This window comes from Eufriesea mexicana, unplaced genomic scaffold (genome assembly GCF_001483705.2).
Source record: "Eufriesea mexicana isolate 0111107269 unplaced genomic scaffold, ASM148370v2 scaffold168, whole genome shotgun sequence".
NCBI classification, from domain to species: domain Eukaryota; kingdom Metazoa; phylum Arthropoda; class Insecta; order Hymenoptera; family Apidae; genus Eufriesea; species Eufriesea mexicana.
Window position 1 is genome coordinate 330,524 of NW_016908333.1, and position 20,747 is coordinate 351,270.

The 20,747-nt window shown below is 29.3% G+C and overlaps 5 protein-coding genes across 5 annotated transcripts; 3 read left to right on the forward strand and 2 right to left on the reverse strand.

Moving 5' to 3' along the window:
- Positions 1–1,151: 1,151 nt before the first annotated feature.
- Positions 1,152–2,442, forward strand: LOC108555258 (Protein-L-isoaspartate (D-aspartate) O-methyltransferase). The gene is made up of 5 exons (XM_017910826.1): positions 1,152–1,374; positions 1,500–1,639; positions 1,711–1,936; positions 2,034–2,119; positions 2,190–2,442. The coding sequence occupies exons 1-5, from the start codon at positions 1,314–1,316 to the stop codon at positions 2,361–2,363; spliced, it is 687 nt and encodes a 228-aa protein (XP_017766315.1). The 5' UTR covers positions 1,152–1,313; the 3' UTR covers positions 2,364–2,442.
- A 517-nt stretch (positions 2,443–2,959) lies between these two features.
- Ent1 (Equilibrative nucleoside transporter 1) lies at positions 2,960–5,617 on the reverse strand. The gene is made up of 10 exons (XM_017910829.1): positions 5,527–5,617; positions 5,223–5,375; positions 4,845–5,105; positions 4,649–4,743; positions 4,520–4,570; positions 4,209–4,441; positions 3,783–4,020; positions 3,635–3,720; positions 3,361–3,560; positions 2,960–3,290 (listed from the first exon to the last, which is right to left on the reverse strand). The coding sequence occupies exons 2-10, from the start codon at positions 5,366–5,368 to the stop codon at positions 3,179–3,181; spliced, it is 1,422 nt and encodes a 473-aa protein (XP_017766318.1). The 5' UTR covers positions 5,369–5,375; positions 5,527–5,617; the 3' UTR covers positions 2,960–3,178.
- Positions 5,618–6,285: 668 nt separating this feature from the next.
- Positions 6,286–8,717, forward strand: LOC108555259 (T-cell activation inhibitor, mitochondrial). The gene is made up of 8 exons (XM_017910827.1): positions 6,286–6,462; positions 6,551–6,665; positions 6,964–7,355; positions 7,428–7,740; positions 7,825–7,925; positions 7,986–8,129; positions 8,285–8,416; positions 8,483–8,717. Exons 1-8 carry the CDS (start codon positions 6,440–6,442, stop codon positions 8,715–8,717), a joined length of 1,455 nt encoding a protein of 484 aa, XP_017766316.1. The 5' UTR covers positions 6,286–6,439.
- Positions 8,718–9,349: 632 nt separating this feature from the next.
- Positions 9,350–12,197, forward strand: Ced-12 (engulfment and cell motility Ced-12). Its single transcript, XM_017910824.1, has 7 exons — positions 9,350–9,639; positions 9,789–10,082; positions 10,156–10,584; positions 10,656–11,072; positions 11,133–11,570; positions 11,656–11,962; positions 12,034–12,197. Exons 1-7 carry the CDS (start codon positions 9,508–9,510, stop codon positions 12,195–12,197), a joined length of 2,181 nt encoding a protein of 726 aa, XP_017766313.1. The 5' UTR covers positions 9,350–9,507.
- A 693-nt stretch (positions 12,198–12,890) lies between these two features.
- Positions 12,891–15,554, reverse strand: Patsas (palmitoyltransferase Patsas). The gene is made up of 9 exons (XM_017910828.1): positions 15,462–15,554; positions 14,950–15,203; positions 14,744–14,858; positions 14,538–14,663; positions 13,997–14,442; positions 13,691–13,940; positions 13,448–13,620; positions 13,174–13,339; positions 12,891–13,094 (listed from the first exon to the last, which is right to left on the reverse strand). Exons 2-9 carry the CDS (start codon positions 15,129–15,131, stop codon positions 12,891–12,893), a joined length of 1,662 nt encoding a protein of 553 aa, XP_017766317.1. The 5' UTR covers positions 15,132–15,203; positions 15,462–15,554.
- Positions 15,555–20,747: the final 5,193 nt, after the last annotated feature.

The following is a 20,747-nucleotide window of genomic DNA, read 5'->3' on the forward strand; positions in this document are numbered from 1 at the left end:
ATTTTTGATACGAAAACTGCCACTAAAGTCATATATTATATAATATCTACGATCAATTTTGGACATTGGATGTTTACCATGTATCGCAAATTTAAAGTTTCATCAGCGATCTATCTATTCAGAGAAATTGTTACTTTTGTCAACATGTAAATAGAAAAGTAAGTGTCGCTCTGACATACTAATAGACCGTTAATAGAAATACTGCAATCCGTGTAAAAGACTCCCTTGTAAAGACATTGTAGGAAATCGATGATCTATAGCCTATCTTTCATTACACAGAACAAGTAGAGTCAGTATTAGGTAGTTTTATTAGCAACATCTTGAATTCTCACACAAATGTAATTAATGCCTTAAACCTAGATACATACATATATATGTAGAATCACAATTCGATCAATATTGACGAAATAAAAATGAAAGAGGACATTTTATAATGCAATTAACAATTTTAAAAGTAACAAATTTGTTTCCTATATCAAAATTAAGTAAATTAAAAACAAAATAATTTTTATTTAGAATCTCCATCCATTTCCCATTTCAATGTATAAGTATATTATACAGTTTAGAATTTTATAGTTTGTTTATAATTATAAAATATTTTGCTCTATATATTTTTTATAATTTCATTATTGAATTTAGATTTACTTCCAACTACTAATAATTCTGTAATATTATCATATGCTGTATTGGTAATACTGAAAATACCTTAACGATAGTAAGGAAGTTGGCGAATCTCCGTCCTGTTGCCATATTGCGCAATAATACAACTTATGTCACTTCATTTGTTATGTTATGTCTGCGTTGTATATTTCTCGTCTTTGGTTATGTGCCCATTGGAGTAGTGATACAGTTTTATTTAGCTAGAAGTTTATAATATGTGTATGCAGAAAGCATTTACTAAAATTTGTAAATTGATTACGTTACATACGTTTCTTGAAACTAAAATTCATATTTGAGATCAATTTATATTTTGGACGATAAACTACATTCAATTCTGGTTTCAATTTAACTGCTACTATTTAATTGAATACTAATAAAGCATACGCATGTTTAAAAATTTAACGTAAAAATATTTATGACGTTTACTAAAAGAAATGTATACAAATATTATACAATATTAATACATACATATAAATTTTAATAGATTTAACTACATTAATAATTCTGATAAATTTAGAAAGTGATATCTCGCAACAATATTTTGTTGGATGTTTTAAGAAATTGTAATTTACGGCCTCAAAATTCAGTTCCAGTATTTATCGTGCTTTATTTTCATAGTGATAAGTTTATTATTTTCGGTATTTGCATACGAAATGGCTTGGTCTGGGAGATTTCATGCAAAAAACAATCATGATCTTATACAACATCTTAAATGTAAGTAATATAAATACAATTATTGTAACTTTTATATTACATAGATTACATATTACATTAAAAACATTTAAGTTGTATCTATAATAGGAAAGAATTATATGTAATAATGTATCTTGTTAATTTAGCATCAAGAATAATTAAATCTGATAGAGTTTATGAAGCAATGTCTTCTGTAGATAGAGGAAACTATACTCGTTCTAGCTATCCATATATAGATTCCCCACAGGGCATTGGTTATGGTGCAACTATAAGTGCTCCTCATATGGTACATATTTTCTAAATTTAAATGTAGTATTCAAAATATAGTAATGAAATTAATCAAATGAAATTGTTTAGCATGCATATGCTTTAGAAATTCTTGAAGATAAATTATGTGATGGGGCTAGAGCATTAGATGTTGGTTCTGGTTCTGGGTATTTAACAGCATGCATGGCAATTATGATAGGGCCAAATGGATTAGCTATAGGTATGGATCATATCCCTGAACTTGAAGCATTTGCTAGAGAAAATATTCAAAAGGACAACCCAGAACTTCTTCGAAGTGGCCGTATTCAGTTAGTTGGTAAGTTAGTTGATTTTATGTTTCCTATATATGTATATATATATATTTCTTTTTATTTATTTAAATAAGATATACATTATATAATTAATATTTTTAGTTGGAGATGGAAGATTAGGATATCCAGAAAAAGCACCATATGATGCTATTCATGTAGGAGCTGCTGCTAAAGAAATGCCACAAGCTGTAAGAGAAAATTTAATCCTTTAATGTTATGCAAAAATTTATTGTACTTATGAAAATATTTTTTATGTAGTTAATTGATCAATTAGCTCCTGGAGGACGTTTAGTGTTACCAGTGGGTCCAAGAAACTTAGATCAAACATTGGTACAGGTTGACAAAACAATGGATGGACAAATCAAGCAAAAATCTCTTACAGGTGTAGTTTTTGTTCCATTAACTAGTAAAGATAAACAATATCCTTCATGAGATACATGTATGCTCCAATAAGAGAGCCACTTTTTTCTGTGAACTAAATACAAACAATAAATAGTTTTAGTTCATTGCTTCTAGTTTTAGTTATATCTACTCCAATATATACAGAAATATTGACATATTAAAAATAAAAAAAGGAAGTATATGTTGTAATGATTACATTCATCGATATATACCTAATTTTACATATTTCTAATTACAAAAATTTGTAGAGATTATTTAATATATTTATTGTATTACTGATAATACACAAAAACCATAATGTGTCAATACAACACCTTTTTTATGGCAAAACATATTTAGTTCAAAGAATTTAGCAATATTAACTACAATTTTAACTATATTTTTTTATTATTTATACTTATAGCTAAATACAAAGTGTTACATATATTATATTATATCCTGAGTTTCAATAAAAATTAAAGATTTCGATCAACATATTTATCATAATTTATTGTACTCTGATTTCTTAAAAATAAGTACATTATTTTAGTTATGAGTGATTATATTTGTCCATATTATTTATTGAATGTCTATATATATTTCAAATCTATTATATGTCATTAGATAGACACAATTATTCCCATTTATAGATAAAATATTTTACACATTCATGGAATGGACAAATTTCATTGTAGAGAAACTTAAAGAATAATTTACTACAATATGCGAAACATTAATTTTGTCATGATGTATAAAATAAATACATCCATTCAATACGATCGGACATCGTGTCCTGTGGTCCTATTCATTTTGAATATACAGGGGGCAGTGACATAAATGCCTGCATTTATATATTTTCTTTGTGACTAAATTGCTTTAACCATGAACAAACTGAATGCAGCGCCTGATATTAATCCCATCCCAAGAAATCCGCCCATCATGGTAGATGCAATTTCCTTTTCTTGTGAATCTACAACTCTGTTTAAAAATCTTTAGTACAAAATTAATAACAATTTATTGAATTAATATATGTAATATTATAACTTACGTAGGAGTTAAAATAAATGTCAAATTACATAAATAACCATTGCTGATAGCAAATACTATAGTTATTAAAATGTAACAGAGATCACTATGAATATAAACAGGAAGATGATATCGTGGCTGTGCATTACAAAACGTGAAAACTGGTATAAAAATAACTCTTATTAGACTTAAAAATACAACTTGCCATGGTTTATGTTTTGGCTAAAATATTAAACCATTTAAATTTTATTCTTGTAAAAAAATTTGATATAACTTCAAATGCTTTTTGTACATACCCACTGAAAAACACCTGATAATATTCTTCCAGCAAAATCTCCAGTACCAAAAATGAAGTAGGTCACCACAGGTACAAAATAGATATCTACAACAGATATATAAATCATAAAAATTTTATAACAGAACTTATTTAATTGCAGAACTTACCATTCCATGCATAACCTTTGCCTTTATACTGACTTTCCACTAATACAGTAAGTGCTGGATATACAGAAAGAGATACAAAAGATACTAAAAGTATACTAATACCATAATGCCAAATTCTTTTAATAATACGCATGTAAGATACTGTAGTGCCGTGTGGAAAAGTTACTTCCCCAGTTACCGAAAAATCTGCCTCTACATTTTCGGATAATTTTTCTACTGTATGATGCTTAAAGAATTTCTATAGTAAAATATAAATGATATTTATATTATACTGTAATTTAATTCTTTTTTGTAATAAATAATATATTATATAATAAATTAAGCGTTATCTGATTATCATTTTATCCTATTACCATAAGCCACTTATAAAACACATGTATGAAAAATATCAGTATTGTATACTTATTAAAATGCTAAATTACTTACTGTCTTTTCTAACATTACATATGCCACCAAAGATAAAAATAATATAACATCTCCAATAATAAAATAAACTAGGCCTGAAACTACAGGACTAGCACCAATCCATAAGGAACATATTTCTGCTATGGCAGTAATAATTCCTCCAAGAGCTTGTCCACATTGCATAGCAGTTATATATTTTGGAGAAAAACGTCCAACAATACCCATTAAACTTCCCCCAAAAATTGCACTTGCAGCTATATAAAAAAGTTTGATTTTATTATCTAATTTGACTATCATAACATATAATAATATCTTAAATACTGAACATGTACCATTTACACATACCACTGTGGATAAAGTAATTGATAAAAATGTTTCTTGCCCTAAAAATAGAGTTGGTATTTTACTTTAAATGTTAATTGCATAATTTTATACCTAGTATTTTCATTCATATAACTTACATTTATCTGTATTTATTTTAACAAATATTGTTGTCAAGATGAACAATAATAATATTGTGCATTGAGAGCCCATCATTCTTATCCTTAAGGGAACTCTATTATTTTGATATTTTTCATATATTTTAATATTTTTTTTAAATTACATATTACATTACTCTCATCTTATTGAATAATTATAATTATATATTTTACTTACTTTTTACTCATAAATGTATTTATAATTAAAAAAAATGTAGTTGATAGTGCACTTGCAACACTTAAATACGATGTAAAACTAGCTTGAAGGTCAGTTCTTTTTTCTAAATTTTCTAAATGGGTGTAATTAACATCTTTCGTAGAATTTACATGTATTTCCCGAAATTTATACATCCAATAATCATCAGCTGTGATGAGAAAGCTCCAAGGAACTAATGTATTCATACCAAGTATATAAAAAACAATGTATGTAAGATTATATCTGAAAAGAAAAGATATCTTTAAAATTATACAAATTTTTTATAAACTTAGATTAAAATAGAAAAATATGTAACATGTGTTTATATTAACAAATAAAACTATTTTAAGCTGGTTTTACTTGTCACAAGGTTCATATTGCTTTAAAAATGGTTTTGCATCTGGAACAGAAATATTTGGATCATCAGCCTCAGTTTCTAAATCATCTTCAAATTCACTATCCGATGCACCTTTTAGCAAAGGCCTTCTATTGATAGAATAGGACATAATGAAACTAAAAAATATAAAAAAATTGTTACACAAAACTCCCAAATATGATCATATATTATATTTAATATAACAAATTAAATGAATTTGTTATAAAATTAAAAATTTTCATATTCAATAAAGTTAATTGAACATAATTACATTTATTTTGTACTTACATTATATAGCTGCTACAAAATTTGTACTTAATAATTCATACACATATCAAACAATAATTATTCACATTTTGACAGATAACTACTATGAGCTCTTTTAGATATTGCATTGAACGTATTACTGAAATTGCCGGAGACCATGTTTAATAAACCATGTCTGGAAAACGATTGATAATATTTTCAGTACATTGTTTTAAAATCCCGAGAGACTTGACATTTTATATATACATATATATATATATATATACACATATAGATAAGCCATTTCCTTGACCACCTGTGACTAAGCACAGATGCAAAGCCAAATGCTGTGGCATTAGTATTATATCAATCCTAATGCTCTGCGTTTTTCATTATGTACTTGTTTACATCTACAGATGCAAGAACAGCTGGTACAGTACATAAATTAGACATACCGTATTAGTGGTAATGACGTATTGTTAAAACAATGCAATGCATCGCGTGAAAACAAAAAACATACTCAAAGTAGGTTTTAAGTTTATTATTACTTGTTTTATTGATAAAAATTGATCTTTATGTTGTGCATAATGAACGGTAATTTAACCGATCAAATATAACGAATTATTTATTTTTAATGGATGCGTATACTGATGTCTATACATGTACCTCTACACTGTATAGATCCTACCATTGATTAGTCAAAAAGAAGAGGTTCAAGTCCAATGTTATTCGAGTTTGCATACTGGTGCAACGTAAAGACAGTTGTATAGGGAAGTATATTAGTAGATTTTATGTAGATTATATATCTAAAAAATCATATTCTAAGTCCAATGTGAGACAAATTTATTATTTATAAATGTAGTGTGTTTAGTAAATTTGATGAGTGGTAAATGCGATATTTATTGCAAATCTTTCGTAATATGAACGTGTGATGACATTACAATAAACTACAAAAATGTATTGTGCATTGCGGAAATGGTAAACATGTTTGTTTGATTACATTGTCAAAATATAATTGTATCATATCATGTTTTTTATTTAAAACGAATTAACGATGTTTTCATAGCTTTTGTAGAAAAAATGCAGTAAGAGCTTTAAGTACGGGTGAAGTATCTACTGCACTACGACCTTTTTATTTTACCGTGCATCCCGATCTATTTGGACAATATCCCACACAAAGAGTAAATATATTAATTTATGATAATTTGGATATCTTATAAAAACTAGATTTTTAGATCATAAGCGATTTAAGACAATCAAGTGTCGGCAACGCAGTTTATCGTTTGATTATAGTTAAGATTATTTATAGAAGAAAGGAAGTGCAATGATTATTGCATATCTGTATGCATATAATGTTTTTATATAAATAAATCTATTACATTATAAAAAGGCTAACACAATTTCTATAAGTTACAAGATAATAACTCAAATATATATTAAATACATTAAATATAATTTTTATGATTTTAAATGTTTCAGACAGTAAATGAAAATTCTTTAAAACAGTTAAGTTCTATTATAGAAAATTTACAACAACAAAGACCAGTAAGACCTACAACTTTACCATTCTACTTACGTTCCAAAAATGAAAAAGAACTTAAAGCTGGAAAATTTACCTTAGTTCAGATACAATTAAAAGAAAAAGATCTAAGACAAACTATACTCTCTATTTTGAAGACATGTGATTTGCCAACAACATTTGTAGATCAAATTGAAGAACAAAAACCACCAAAAAGTACACAATACAAATCAAAATTTTGGCAAAGAAAAGGTGTTGGAGAGGATATAGATTTTTCAGAACTAGAAGATGATCCCATTTATGCATCTATTTTAATGAAAAAGAAAATTAATGCAGAACCTGATACTTTTAAGTAAGATATTATCAATTCTATTTATTTTATTTTTACAATATTAAAAAATTTAAATTAATTATGGTTTTATAGAGCATATTTAGATAAACATATTAACGAAGTACATGTGAAGTTAGAAGCATGTAGACCAATAAGGGAGGAAGTACAAAAGTTAGAAAAAATATTATGCTCTGAATTAGGTTTAAAAAACATTATATGGGACTGTGGATGGAACATAGCTCATTACAGAGGGTGTTTATTAGCTTTTAAAGCATTAGCTGAACATCATCCTGAACCGATGGAGGTACTCAAAAATAGGACACTTGTATTTGCTAATGATACAGGCATTAGCTTAGAAGGAAATGTCATGTTAAATTCAGGTGAAATTAGGCACAATTGGCTTGATGTAAGGATAAATTATTAATTGCAATTATTATTTATGTAACATTTATTATATTTTATTTTATTAAACAAATATCTATCTTTTCAGTTAATTAAAAATATTCAGAAGTATGATGTGGTATTATTAAGATTACCAGCTTTTGAAAAGGCAGTTTCACAAGTGCTTCTTGACATTAAAGTTGGTCGACGGTGCGTAATACAACATATTAATTGAATAAGGGTAAGGCTCAGGGTACTCTATATGTGCAGGAAATTCATGCCGAAAGTAATGGTTAGCCAGTATGAACGTCAGCTTCGTCAACTTACCACAACCCTCTCGGATTATCGAGGACGACGGAATTATCCGAAAGTGTGGCCAGCTAATTTATCTGCTTATGAAATTGTAATTGAAGCGTTAGTATTACCCGTGATATTTAATATTTTATATGTATTTCCTTTCTGTTTACTTGTAAATAGGATATAAATTTAACTGATTCAATTTATTTGTAAGTATAATGTAATATCAATTTAAAGTAAGGTATAAATAATTAAATGAATATTACTTTCAGTGAAGCAGGTCCCCTTATGCTCTCTCCTACTGGGCAATTTATAGTTCCATCTTCGTGTCCAAGTTTCCTTTTAGTAAACTTTATTACTGATAATTTAGAAGAAGCTACTAAAAGATTACATCATTACAATAAGTAAGATCATCTTATGATCTAGCTTAAAATATTTATTCATTCTTTTAAATACTTTCTTTTTTACAGCATAAAACATGTAGAACATGAACTTCATGATAAAACTGTCCAAGAATTGGGATTGACTGTTTTAAATAAGGATGACAGTATTACCCCTGATTTAATGATACAATGTTGCGAACGTTTATTATTGCATAAAAAGATTTTAGCTCCTTTATTGAAAGGTGTTATGCTTTGGATAACACATTATTATTCTGTTATGAGTGATGGTGTATTATGTATTCCATGGGATTGGAAATTTTAGAACTCAAGATAGAATATTTGTTGATATTTGTTGACCTTTCTTTATTACAATCTACTCTTATGTCAATTGATAAAACAATTATGTTAAGAAATTGTATGAATTATGATTAATTGATAATAATTAGAATGTAGGTTATATGTGTGATAAACAAATTTTAAATGTATATAAGAAAAACAATTAATCTAAAGAATTGCACAAAGCAAATAACCCCTTTATTATGCTTTGTAGAATACAATTTATAATATGGTTAGTTCATTATATCTTGTAAATTTTTTTGCATGTCATATGTAACTAATTATTAATTTTAATAAATTGTATATGAATTTTTGAATTTAAACAAATATAAAAGGAATGAATATTTTATAAAATCATGCAATATAAGTACACATGTAAAAGAATTGAAAATAAAAAAATTTTGTAAACAGTGTTGTAGTTTATTTAAATAAGATAATAATAAATTGTCACCAGAATTACACAAATCTATGTAATTTAAATTTAAATTTCTAAAATATATAAAACTCGGGAATGTTTCCTGACCTGCGCGTAACGTCTCATATCAGTCATTAGGAAATATGTACATATATATAAGTACTTATATACATTTTATTAAATGTTTCGTAGTGGGGCGAGACCGTTAGACGTCTTGATTTAATATAAAACTAGCATGATGGCCGTCACGTTGTTATGACAAGAGATACGTCAAATCTGTAATATTTCTTAAAACGGACTGGACCGGCTGTTTTAGTATCTCTTGATTTCGTTAAAGTTAAAAATTGCTTCTGAATTCTTCATGTACACGCAAACAATAAAAATGCCGGTTCAGAAGGATTCAAATATCGTGAAAATTGCTGTTCAGATGACGGAACAAGTAGCACAACTCATTGAATTTAATCAAAAACATCCTCTTACTGGAATTATTCAAGTATGTAAAATCAAATATTAATTTAATTTTTACATATAAATATAGTAAGTACACAATTTTATCAATGACTTTTAAGAAAATTAATTTCGAATTATATATATTAATATAAGGATTTATAAAACGCAAATAATATATTTTATTTTTCTTAGGAACTATGCAATGCGTGGGGTCTTTCTGATCCTGAATCGTATTCGTTACAATTTTCAGAAAATAATAATAAAAATTATATCACGGAAAAAAATCGTAATGAAGTAAAAAATGGTAGTATTTTAAGATTAGAATTCTCCCCCTCAAAAACAGCTTGTGATATTTTAGCAAAACTTAACAATGGGACTATGGAAGAAAAAACTGCTGCTTTGCAAAAATTAAGCACCCTTAGCACAGATATGACATTTGCATTAGAATTTATTAATAAACAAGGATTAGCTTTAATTATATCACAGGTATTTCAAATATTTCTCTTTAATTTAATTATATTATTTTATATTTTATTATAGTTTATATATCTCTTTAAAGGTGGAAGGTGAAAAATATAAGGGAAATGCACTTGCATATTCACTTCAGTCATTTGTAGAACTAATGGACCATGGAATTGTCTCATGGGATATATTAGAAACACCCTTTATTAATAAAGTAGCAAGTTATGTAAACAATCAAGCTGTAATCCAAGATACCAGTATTATTGAAGCTTCACTTAGCATTCTTGAAAATATAGTATTAAATTCTTCAGGAAAATATGGACAAGTTGAAAAAGAAGTAACTTTTCCTAATTTAGTGATGCATTTACAAAGTGCACGTCCACAGATACAACAAAATGCAATAGCTCTCATAAATGCTTTATTTCTTAAGGCTGATTTATGTAAACGTAGAGTTGTTGCTGCAACTCTCCAATCTAAACAAGTTAGAAATTTATTTTTAACAAATATTATACAATCTACTGGTCAGGTATGAAATATGAAATCTTTTTTGGACAATATATTTGTACAAATTTATCATAGAATTAAATTTTAACATAGGTTGGTGCAGAAATGGCACATCAATTATATGTATTACAAACACTTATGTTAAGTTTGTGGGAACAGCGTATGATGACAAATATGGATCCACAAGATCAAGATGCACATGACAAAATTAAAGAACTTCGAAGAATTGCTTTTGATACTGAAGGAGCCATAGGTGGAGACGTTACAGCTAGAAAACAAGGCCTTTTCGCTAAAGACTACAAAAAACTGGGTTTTAAATATGATATTAATCCTGCTCTTGATTTTACTGAAACTCCTCCTGGCATGCTTGCTTTAGATTGCATGGTTTATTTTGCACGGAATCATACTGAAGCTTATACTAAAGTTGTTCTAGAAAACTCTTGCAGAGCAGATGAACATGAATGTCCCTTTGGTAGGACAAGTGTGGAACTTGTTAAATTACTTTGTGAAGTAAGTATAAAACAGTGTAAATAGTTTGTATAAATTAAATTTATTATTGAATTTGATTAGGTTCTACGTATTGGAGAAGCACCCAGTGAACAAGGGCAATCATATCATCCTATGTTTTTTACACATGATCATCCATTTGAAGAATTCTACTGTGTATGCATAGTTCTTCTAAATAAAACTTGGAAAGAAATGAGAGCCACTACTGAGGATTTTGTAAAAGTGTTTTCTGTTGTAAGAGAGCAAATCACAAGAGCACTTCAATGTAAACCTACAGGATTGGATAAATTCAAAAATAAATTACAACAATTAACGTATTCAACGATTACTAATTTATGGCAACAAGAAAGAACTAGTAGAGAAGAATGGGAAAGTCATGCAAGGCCAATAGTTGAACTGAGAGAACAAATTACACCTGAAATTTTAGAGCTTATTCAACAACAACGCTTAGGATTTTTAGTAGAAGGCACTAGATTTATGAAGTATAGTGCTAGAGGACAGGTAATAATTGTTATTCTACAGAATATTGTAGTTATATCAAATAATTTCTAAATACTTCATATTTGTAACAAACATTGTAATATAGAGAATCAAGGATAAATTCTGGTATGTTCGGCTTTCACCAAATCATAAAGTATTTCATTATGGTGATTGTGATGAAAAATCAGTACCAACAATAGATGAACTTCCTACAAAATTAGCTGTAGTTGAAATTCGTGCTTTATTGACTGGCAGAGATTGCCCACATATGAAAGACTTGCAGAGACGAAAAACTACGCATCAGTTAGCATTCTCCTTAATTCTAGATTCTGTAGAAGTTTCAAGCCTAGATTTTGTTGCTCCTGATGAACAAGTTTTCGATTATTGGACCGATGGTATTAATGCTTTACTTGGTATGTAGCATCATTATTTGTAATTTAGATTAGTTTTTCTATAGATCCAAAGAAACATACGTTATTTGCAGGTAATAGAATGACCAGTAAAGAGGCAGAAAATGACCTGGAAACATTATTATCTATGGATATTAAATTGAGACTCTTGGATACAGAAGGAATTGATATTCCTCAAGATCCGCCTGCAATTCCAGATCCTCCGCCAAATTATGATTTTTGCTACGAATTGAAGTAAGAATTTCGTCTTATACTCAGTAATTGTTATAAAAATTCAACTTAAGATTTATTGATAAGAAAATGCTTAGATATTTACCAAAACAAAAATCAAGTTTTAATCTATAAAAACTATAATTTTTATACAAACAAATTATTTTTACAGTATTGTTTCAACACAATACACAAAACTTTTAATTATATGAATTAAATCGCAGATATTTTAATTAGGTAAAAGAACAGTATATTTTACCAAAGATACATTTTACATATACCAGTTATATATATAACATTTGCAAAATTATTTGTATATATCAATTTATATTTACGTAATAGTATATCCTTTTTTATTTAATAGTAATAAGTAAAATTAAAAAATTAATATTAAACATGATTCTTCTAGTAAGTTTTGTAACTAAATCATTGTAATCGTGACAAAACTTTGTTTTAAATCATGTTGAATAGACATTTTTGAAGAAATTATATTAAAGATGTAGTAAATTTTTAAATATAACTTAATAAATTATTTATTGAATCATTCTTTTTATTTAATACCATAAGTAAAAAGCTATAATATTAAAAGCAATAATCATGAAGATTATGTGCAGGTACATATGTTACAGTCGATATAATGTTAATTGTTTAATTAATAACATCTTTACTTTCTTAAAGGTGCAGCATTACTAAAAAAATAATAATTATAATTTAATATTATTTACATGATATCTTCTGAAAGTATATGATAATTTTGAGGATCATTTGCTTGATGATTTGGTGGACAAAGAAAGAATTCAATAAAATTAAGTACAGGACCCCTACTAAAGGGGTTTAAATATCTTCCTTTCTTGTCTCTTAAATACGAATATCGTTTGTAATTGAACATTTCATTTGTAGTTAAATTCATACATGCATGCAGTAGCTGTAAGGAATAGGAAATTGTTATAAATTTAGATAAGTATGATATTTGATATTAAATCAAAAGAAATTTTTATATTTACTGAAGTGCATGTCAAAATCCATCCAAGTCCACAGAATACTAATGCTTCTAATATGCCTAATACATATAATAATTGGATTCCTTCAATTGCCATACAGTAGCAAGCAAAATAAATAGTAAATGAACAGTTTATTGCTACACACATAACAAAAAGAAAGAACCACATTCTGTAATAATAATTGATTAATTATAATGAATAGCTATTTGAAGAATATAAATTAAATGAGTTGGATTGTCTTTATAATTATACATATATAAATTGACTCATAATTTACCTGTTTCTCAAACCAACACAATTATATATAAATGGACAGTGATGATCAAAGTATGTAACACATCTATTACAGATTCTGCAATGTTTAGCTCTCAGAGGCCTAAAACATCTACAACTATGACATAAACGAGATAATACTACATTCCTTTTTTTCCACTTATCATAATATGGAATCTGAAGTTAAAAAATATTTAATAAAATAATTATACAATATTTTATAGCAAATAATGAAATTATAAAATACCTGTTTAATTGCTCTATAGTAGGTTTCAGTATTCTGTGGTACATAGCCAGGATCTCTTCTGTTTGCTACAATCCATGAGATCCACATAACAATATTCCAATAAATAAAGCAATAATGACTACCACGTAAAAGATTCCATGTTAATGGAATACATTTTAATAAATACATTGGATATCCCCATAAAAGGACAGATATCATAAATAGTAATATAGGACCTTTACTATTTCCAGCACCACCAAATAGCAACGCCCTTAAAAGAGATATCTATATATTAATTGATAAAATTGCAAAAGGCAAAATACAAACCAAAGTTCATTAATAGGTGGAATCCATCTAGCTCGCCGTTTTTGTTCAGCCTGTAATATTCTTACAATCTCTGAATGTCGATGACTTTTCGCTAACTGTAGCGGTGTTTTACCATTTTTGTCACGAGGTTCTAATTCGATTTTGCTTTTCTCACATAATATTTTAACACAACTGACATTTCTAGAAAGACATGCTAAGTGGAGTGGAGTGGATCCAAAGTAATCTGGTTTTTGTAAATCTACCCCACTATACATAAGTAATCTTATTAATTCTGCATGTCCTTTATATGCAGCCCAATGAAGAGCAGTGTCTCCATTTATATCTGTTAAATGTCCTAATGCACCAGATCCTAATAAAACTGTTGCTGTTACAAATCTTCCAAACATACATGCAGTCATGAGAGGTGTTAAACCTTTAAAATCTGCTGCATTAACAGCAACCCCTGCCTAAAAGCGATTGAAAATAATTTAAATGTTTATTATAAATTAATAAATATGCTTATAATTTCATGTAATGTCATATAAGTTGTTGATTTACATACCTTTAGTAGTAGCTGAACTATTGCACTATGACCTTGCCGACAAGCCCAATGTATTGGTCTTGGTCCTTGAGTTCCAAGACATGGAAGGTCAACTGGTCCATTTCGTTCTATTAAGTATCTCATCACCTGTAAGATAATAATAAGTGTTCTTTTTATCAAAAAGCAAATATTTCCCCTGCAAACCAAATTTATTTATACCAACTAACTTCAATATTTCTATCCAGAGCAGCCCAATGAGCGGGTGTATATCCCCATTCATCCCTTGCACTTAATACACTTAAACCGTTCTTTTCTACCAACTCATCGACTGCTCCAATTTCACTAAAAGAAAAAAATTTAATTTAATTGACTTTCAAATTTACTCGTACAAATAAAATTATATTCAAGAATGTAATACTATATAATTCGGTACCTGGATCTAAGAAGTTCGAAAATTCGTTTCGTCTCATCCGATGGTGTTTGACCTGGAGCAGTTTCGTCAGTATAAATATTGTCATCGGGACCATTTCTTGATGGTAATTCAGAGCCTTTAGCTGATCCTTGGCTTTGATGAGTAGTGCTAGAAATTGGAGTATTCGGTAGATGCCCGACCATGTCGGGATCGGGACTTAATTCCCATACGGATCTTGCTGCACCCGGCCCTGTTACAGGGCTTACAGGATACACCTAAAATTAATGTTTATCTCAATTAGAGCTTAAAAATTACAAATTTTTAATTAATAATTTAATTTCTGAAATGTTTAACTTCAATTCAAAAATTGGTATTCCAATTAAAACTTTTTAATCTAAATTTTTTTAATTAGAAAAATCGTTATTTACTTTAAGCAATCGATAGGAAATTATTTTTTGCTCTCTATACATTTCAATGTTTTTGTATATATATATTATATTTTTATATAATAAAGAGTTTTTATTTTAACTTACTTTGCAAAGCGTTGCGAGTTCCGAATTTATACGCTCGTGTTCGGAAGGTGTCCTAAAGGATGCGCCCTGTACAGTAATTGTTCCACCTTCCGGAACGGTTAGTCACAAAGAAATATTTGGTCCAACCATGTCTTAATTTTTTTTCTGTTATGCACTATTTTCTTCACTATGACAACTCTTAGAACAATACCTTCGTAATACAGAGTATGTCAAGTTACAAACAGCAGTATCCGCATTTCCGAATGGGACGACTATCGTTATATGATATTGCGCATTCAAATCAATATCGTATTGAATAAACGCCTGCGTACTATGCGTTGCAAACGAGAAGACCACTGAGCAAAACGTAGGACCAAATCCCCACTAACCCTCATCAACCCACCCACTTTAACGCTATGACAGAAGTAGAGTCAACCGCTTCCCTCATTGGCAGAATGATCCCTTCCTATTAGCCTGATTCTATAGCACCGTGTGGCAAAGAAAGCGAATAAAACATTCGAGACAAAGTGAGACAGACGCAAGAAATAGATGCAAGAGCGTAGACTTATGCCTAAAGCATTAACTTCAGATTCTTCTAATAAATGTTCATTTCCGAATTTTATTTAACTATACTTGTATTTCATACACATATTAAATATGTGTTCAATATTTATGAAATATAAATGAAAATAATCATATTTTGCTCGTGCAGTATTACTCTCATATTCGTACACTTGCAATGTATTATTCGAGTATAGGAATTTTACGGATATCTTACGTCTATATTAATGTATAACATTACTGAACCTGATAATAGTTGAGCATGTAGGGGGAATGAGTGAAATACCCCCTTTACCCCTTTAACAAAACAGCGGCATCAAGCCAGTAAAGTATAGCATCAACAAGGAGAGCATAAGTCCTTCGGGTCATTGATTTGGTTGAAACTTTACAGGTTTGTAGATTTTGTCGTGCAGTTCAAAAAAATATATTATAGTTGCAACTACTGCATAGTTTTTGAAATATTTATGATTAAAGTTTTATTACTTCTTTAATTACAGATTTATTTTCAACAGATTTCAAATGGTGTTAGAGAAAGATGTGTAGCATCGACATAATAAGAATAATAATCATTGAAGAGATGGAGAATGGGCAACTGGTAATAGCTATAAAAGGTAAAGATAAATTGAATATAGAACGTAAATGTTGCATTAAGACAAAAATGTGTAGAAATATCTATAAGAACTTCGAAAGTATAAAAGCAGTAAGAATAATGGGGCTGTGGCACATGGGATTGATTGAGCCAATAAAGCTAACATCAAAAGGAAGTAAAAGGTACATCTTACCTACTGATGATTATTTGGGAAAAGAACCATTTGGTTGACTGATTTATAAATGACTAAAGATTTAATATGAAATATTATTGACGAAGGATTTTTTTTTATTATAGGAGACTTACAAACATCAGTAATATTTATATGCAAGAGCTAACTACTAAGGGTATAGTAATAAGTATTAGTTAATAATATTTCAATGGATTAAATAATTTCTAATTTGAATTACAATAATAAATAGTAAATTTTAATAAATTTGATTTTAAAAGTATTTTACATTAATAAAACTAATATATTTGTTATAACTAGGTTATAATGAAAACAACTGTTGGTGGTATTGAGTTAGAATTATGGGCAAAAAGACTCCAAAGGCATACTATTAGGATGACGTTATATCTCATACAATTATCAAAGGATTCATAACACAAGATGGTGATCCCACAGGTACAGGAGAAGGTGGTTACACGTATGGAGAACCATTTACAGTGAGATTATATTCATAAATAAAATGAATTCCTTCTTTATTAAAAAATAATTATTGGTTATATGTGTTTCAGGACAAATTTCATACAAGATTACATTTTGTTCGCGAGATTTAATTGCTATGGCTAATGCTGGAAAAGATAACAATAGTTCCCAATTTTTCTTTACTCTTAGTTCTTAGTTCTACTGGAGAAACTATATATAACATGCTTGAACTTGAAAAAGCACTTATAGATGAGGTAAATTTAATGCTTACAAGAAAATATATCAAGAATTGATATAAATTTAATATTTCCTCTGTTTTGTAGAATGATAGACCACTTTATCCTTCAAGATTGATATAAACTATAATATTGAACAATCCATTTTCTGATATTATTCCAAGAATAATAGTACAGCAAAGCAAAGAAGTAAGGGACAATTCCAAAACTAAAACAGCAACAGTAAAATTAAAATCATATATGTTTGCAGAATTTTGTCCTGATAGTACTATTCTTTACAGTGAAAAATTTTGTTACAGAGATTTCAATCTTTTATCATTTGGTGAACAAGTAGAGGAAGATGAAGAAGAAACTGTGATATTAAATAAAAAATTGTAAGTGGTAAGGACAAATCAGCTCATGATTATTTAACTGATCCAAAATTAAGCTCATAACCAGCTGTTGAACCACCTGGAGTTGCAAATAAAAAAAGAAAAGAAGACCATAGTAGCGACTGGGAAAGTGACGACGAAGTAAAAACTCAAGAAAAATTAGAAGTTATAAATAAAGAGAAAGAGTTAGTTTATTGTTTACATTATAACTATCTTATAAAAATTAGGATTTTTGATTGACTGTTTTACATTTATATTTTCAGAGCAATGTAGAAAGGATAAAAAATAAATTGAGAGATACAAAAAAAGAACCGAAGAATTATGTCGTTAACAATTAACGTGTATATGTGAAACTTTCAAAGTGAATAAAAAGTACCTAAGCATATAACTATCGTGGTTTCATTTTTTTTTTTATCAAGAACAAATCACTTGTCTTCATCTGTGACTTCATGTACGTCTATAATTAATTCATCAACTTTTATAATTGCATCGTAAAGGCACAGCCTTAGCGAACTTTCTAATATAATTCTGAATATGAATTCTTTGTTATTTAATTCATTATTAGTGATTATTGCATAGGGTGTTTGAACCATTGACGAAAATACTAAGTGTTTATCTTTCTATCAATATAATGGAATACTTAATAATTCAAGTTCATGAATTAATTATAGAAATTTGGAATTTTTCGTAACAGAAGTATATTTATATCTACTTCACTGATATTAATAAATATAAGAAACATCGTTTGATATTCTACATCGATACTTTATCACATAGCTATTTCAAAGATGCAAGATTTTCCCGCTACAAAAATACCTAGCGTATCCGGCTGCACCAACTTCCAGTTGGCGGCAAGCGGGCATACCGGTAACAAATGGTGGAATATTTTCACGCGTCAAAGTGAAATATTAAATCTTAAAATGTTTCGTGAAGTAGTGATATTGCTGATTGACGTTATAATTATTTTACGAAGTTCAAGATTACTAACTGTGAATATTTCTTCGGTGGTCATATATTACATGTGAAAAAAGGGATGTTGCATAGTGCAAATCATATAACGATACATGTGGGAAATGAAGTGGTTGAGTGCGGGATCCTAAAATCTAACGCATTGTCCGTTATTATCGACTGCAGAAGATTCTAGATTTCGACAGTTTGTTGGAATATTTGATCAACATTACTCTGAATAGTCAGCTTTTTAATATTTTTCTCAATTTTACTTCGATCTTGACGTTCAAATGGAACATAGTTACGTATTATCGCCTTTACATTCTAAATATTGATTGTGGATTAGGATATTTTATTACTTCTGCATAGAATAGATTGTTTTCCAACCAGTAGGGCAATAATGTTACGATTAAAGGTGCATATATGAAATAATGAGACGGAAAAGACAGCGAAATCGATCCGCACAGTATACTTTCCTCGCTTATATTTCTGAAATTAGGTATTTCGGTTAGGTTTTTTCGCCGGTTTTTATATATCGGCGTAGGGGGGAATTCTTCCTTAACGGGATTGGATATTTTTTTTTAGGTTTCGAGCGTGCATTTTCCAAAAATAGTGCCGAATGTGTCAGTGGTTGTCAGATCGTGCTGCGCAATTCACTTTTTTGGATTCTATCTTCGAAATTAGGCTTTTCGATTAAGTTTGTTCTATATATCAGCGTAGAGAGGAATTTTCCCTAGCGGGATAGATTACTTTTTTTCTGTTCCGAGCGTGAGTTTTCGAGAAATAGTGCCAGAAGTGTGAGTGGCTGCCAGTTCGTGCTGCGCAATATACTTTCTTGGCTTCTAGTTTTTGAATTAGTCTTTTTGAATCGAATTTTTCCATTGATTCGCTTAGAGTGATTTTTTCCTTAACGGGATTGGATATTTTTTTTCGGTTTCGCTCCTGCGTTTTCGAGAAATAGTGCCGGAAGTGTGAGTGGCTGTCGGATTGTGCTGCGAAATTGACTTTTTGGATTCTATCTTCGATATTAGGCTTTTGGATTCGGATTTTTTCGTCTAACAGTGTACAGTAGAATTTTCTCTTTTGGGATTGATTACTTTTTTTCGGTTTCGTGCGTGCGTTTTCCAGAAATAGTGCCGAATGTGTCAGTGGCTCTCAGATCGTGCTGCGCAATTGACTTTTTGGATTCCATCTTCGAAATTAGGCCTTTGGAATCGGATTTTTTCGTCTAACAGTGTAGAGTAGAATTTTCTCTATTGGGATTGATGACTTTTTTTCGGTTTCGTGCGTTCGTTTTCCAGAAATAGTGCCGAATGTGTCAGTGGCTGTGAAATCGTGCTGCGCAATTGACTTTTTTGGATTCGATCTTCGAAATTAGGCTTTTGGATTCGGATTTTTTCGTCTAACAGTGTAGAGTAGAATTTTCTCTGAAGGGATTCAATACTTTTTTTCGGTTTCGTGCGTGCGTTTTCCAAAAATAGTGCCCAATGTGTCAGTGGCTGTGAAATCGTGCTGCGCAATTGACTTTTTTGGATTCGATCTTCGAAATTAGGCTTTTGGATTCGGATTTGTTCATCTAACAGTGTAGAGTAGAATATTCTCTAATAGGATTGATTACTTTTTTCCGGTTTCGTGCGTGTGTTTTCCAAAAATAGCGCCCAATGTGTCAGTGGCTGTGAAATCGTGCTGCGCAATTGACTTTTTTGGATTCGATCTTCGAAATTAGGCTTTTGGATTCGGATTTGTTCATCTAACAGTGTAGAGTAGAATATTCTCTAATAGGATTGATTACTTTTTTCCGGTTTCGTGCGTGTGTTTTCCAAAAATAGCGCCCAATGTGTCAGTGGCTGTGAAATCGTGCTGCGCAATTGACTTTTTTGGATTCGATCTTCGAAATTAGGCTTTTGGATTCGGATTTTTTCATCTAACAGTGTAGAGTAGAATTTTCTCTAA

What these genes read in the sequence shown, in the direction of transcription:
- LOC108555258 (XM_017910826.1), top strand. Translation starts at nt 1,314, where the DNA reads ATGGCTTGGTCTGGGAGATTTCATGCAAAAAACAATCATGATCTTATA. An exon ending in CTATAAGTGCTCCTCATATG is followed by an intron (nt 1,640 to 1,710) that starts GTACATATTTTC and finishes GAAATTGTTTAG; the next exon opens with CATGCATATGCTTTAGAAAT. An exon ending in CTAAAGAAATGCCACAAGCT is followed by an intron (nt 2,120 to 2,189) that starts GTAAGAGAAAAT and finishes TTTTTTATGTAG; the next exon opens with TTAATTGATCAATTAGCTCC.
- Ent1 (XM_017910829.1), bottom strand. Translation starts at nt 5,368, where the DNA reads ATGTCCTATTCTATCAATAGAAGGCCTTTGCTAAAAGGTGCATCGGAT. An exon ending in TAAAATAAATACAGATAAAT is followed by an intron (nt 4,571 to 4,648) that starts GTAAGTTATATG and finishes CTCTATTTTTAG; the next exon opens with GGCAAGAAACATTTTTATCA. An exon ending in ACATTTATTTTAACTCCTAC is followed by an intron (nt 3,291 to 3,360) that starts GTAAGTTATAAT and finishes ATTTTTAAACAG; the next exon opens with AGTTGTAGATTCACAAGAAA.
- LOC108555259 (XM_017910827.1), top strand. Translation starts at nt 6,440, where the DNA reads ATGTATTGTGCATTGCGGAAATG. An exon ending in GACAATATCCCACACAAAGA is followed by an intron (nt 6,666 to 6,963) that starts GTAAATATATTA and finishes TAAATGTTTCAG; the next exon opens with ACAGTAAATGAAAATTCTTT. An exon ending in GACATTAAAGTTGGTCGACG is followed by an intron (nt 7,926 to 7,985) that starts GTGCGTAATACA and finishes CTATATGTGCAG; the next exon opens with GAAATTCATGCCGAAAGTAA.
- Ced-12 (XM_017910824.1), top strand. Translation starts at nt 9,508, where the DNA reads ATGTACACGCAAACAATAAAAATGCCGGTTCAGAAGGATTCAAATATC. An exon ending in CTCTTACTGGAATTATTCAA is followed by an intron (nt 9,640 to 9,788) that starts GTATGTAAAATC and finishes TATTTTTCTTAG; the next exon opens with GAACTATGCAATGCGTGGGG. An exon ending in TTATACAATCTACTGGTCAG is followed by an intron (nt 10,585 to 10,655) that starts GTATGAAATATG and finishes ATTTTAACATAG; the next exon opens with GTTGGTGCAGAAATGGCACA.
- Patsas (XM_017910828.1), bottom strand. Translation starts at nt 15,131, where the DNA reads ATGGTCGGGCATCTACCGAATACTCCAATTTCTAGCACTACTCATCAA. An exon ending in TTCGAACTTCTTAGATCCAG is followed by an intron (nt 14,859 to 14,949) that starts GTACCGAATTAT and finishes TTTTTCTTTTAG; the next exon opens with TGAAATTGGAGCAGTCGATG. An exon ending in GGATTTTGACATGCACTTCA is followed by an intron (nt 13,095 to 13,173) that starts GTAAATATAAAA and finishes TATTCCTTACAG; the next exon opens with CTACTGCATGCATGTATGAA.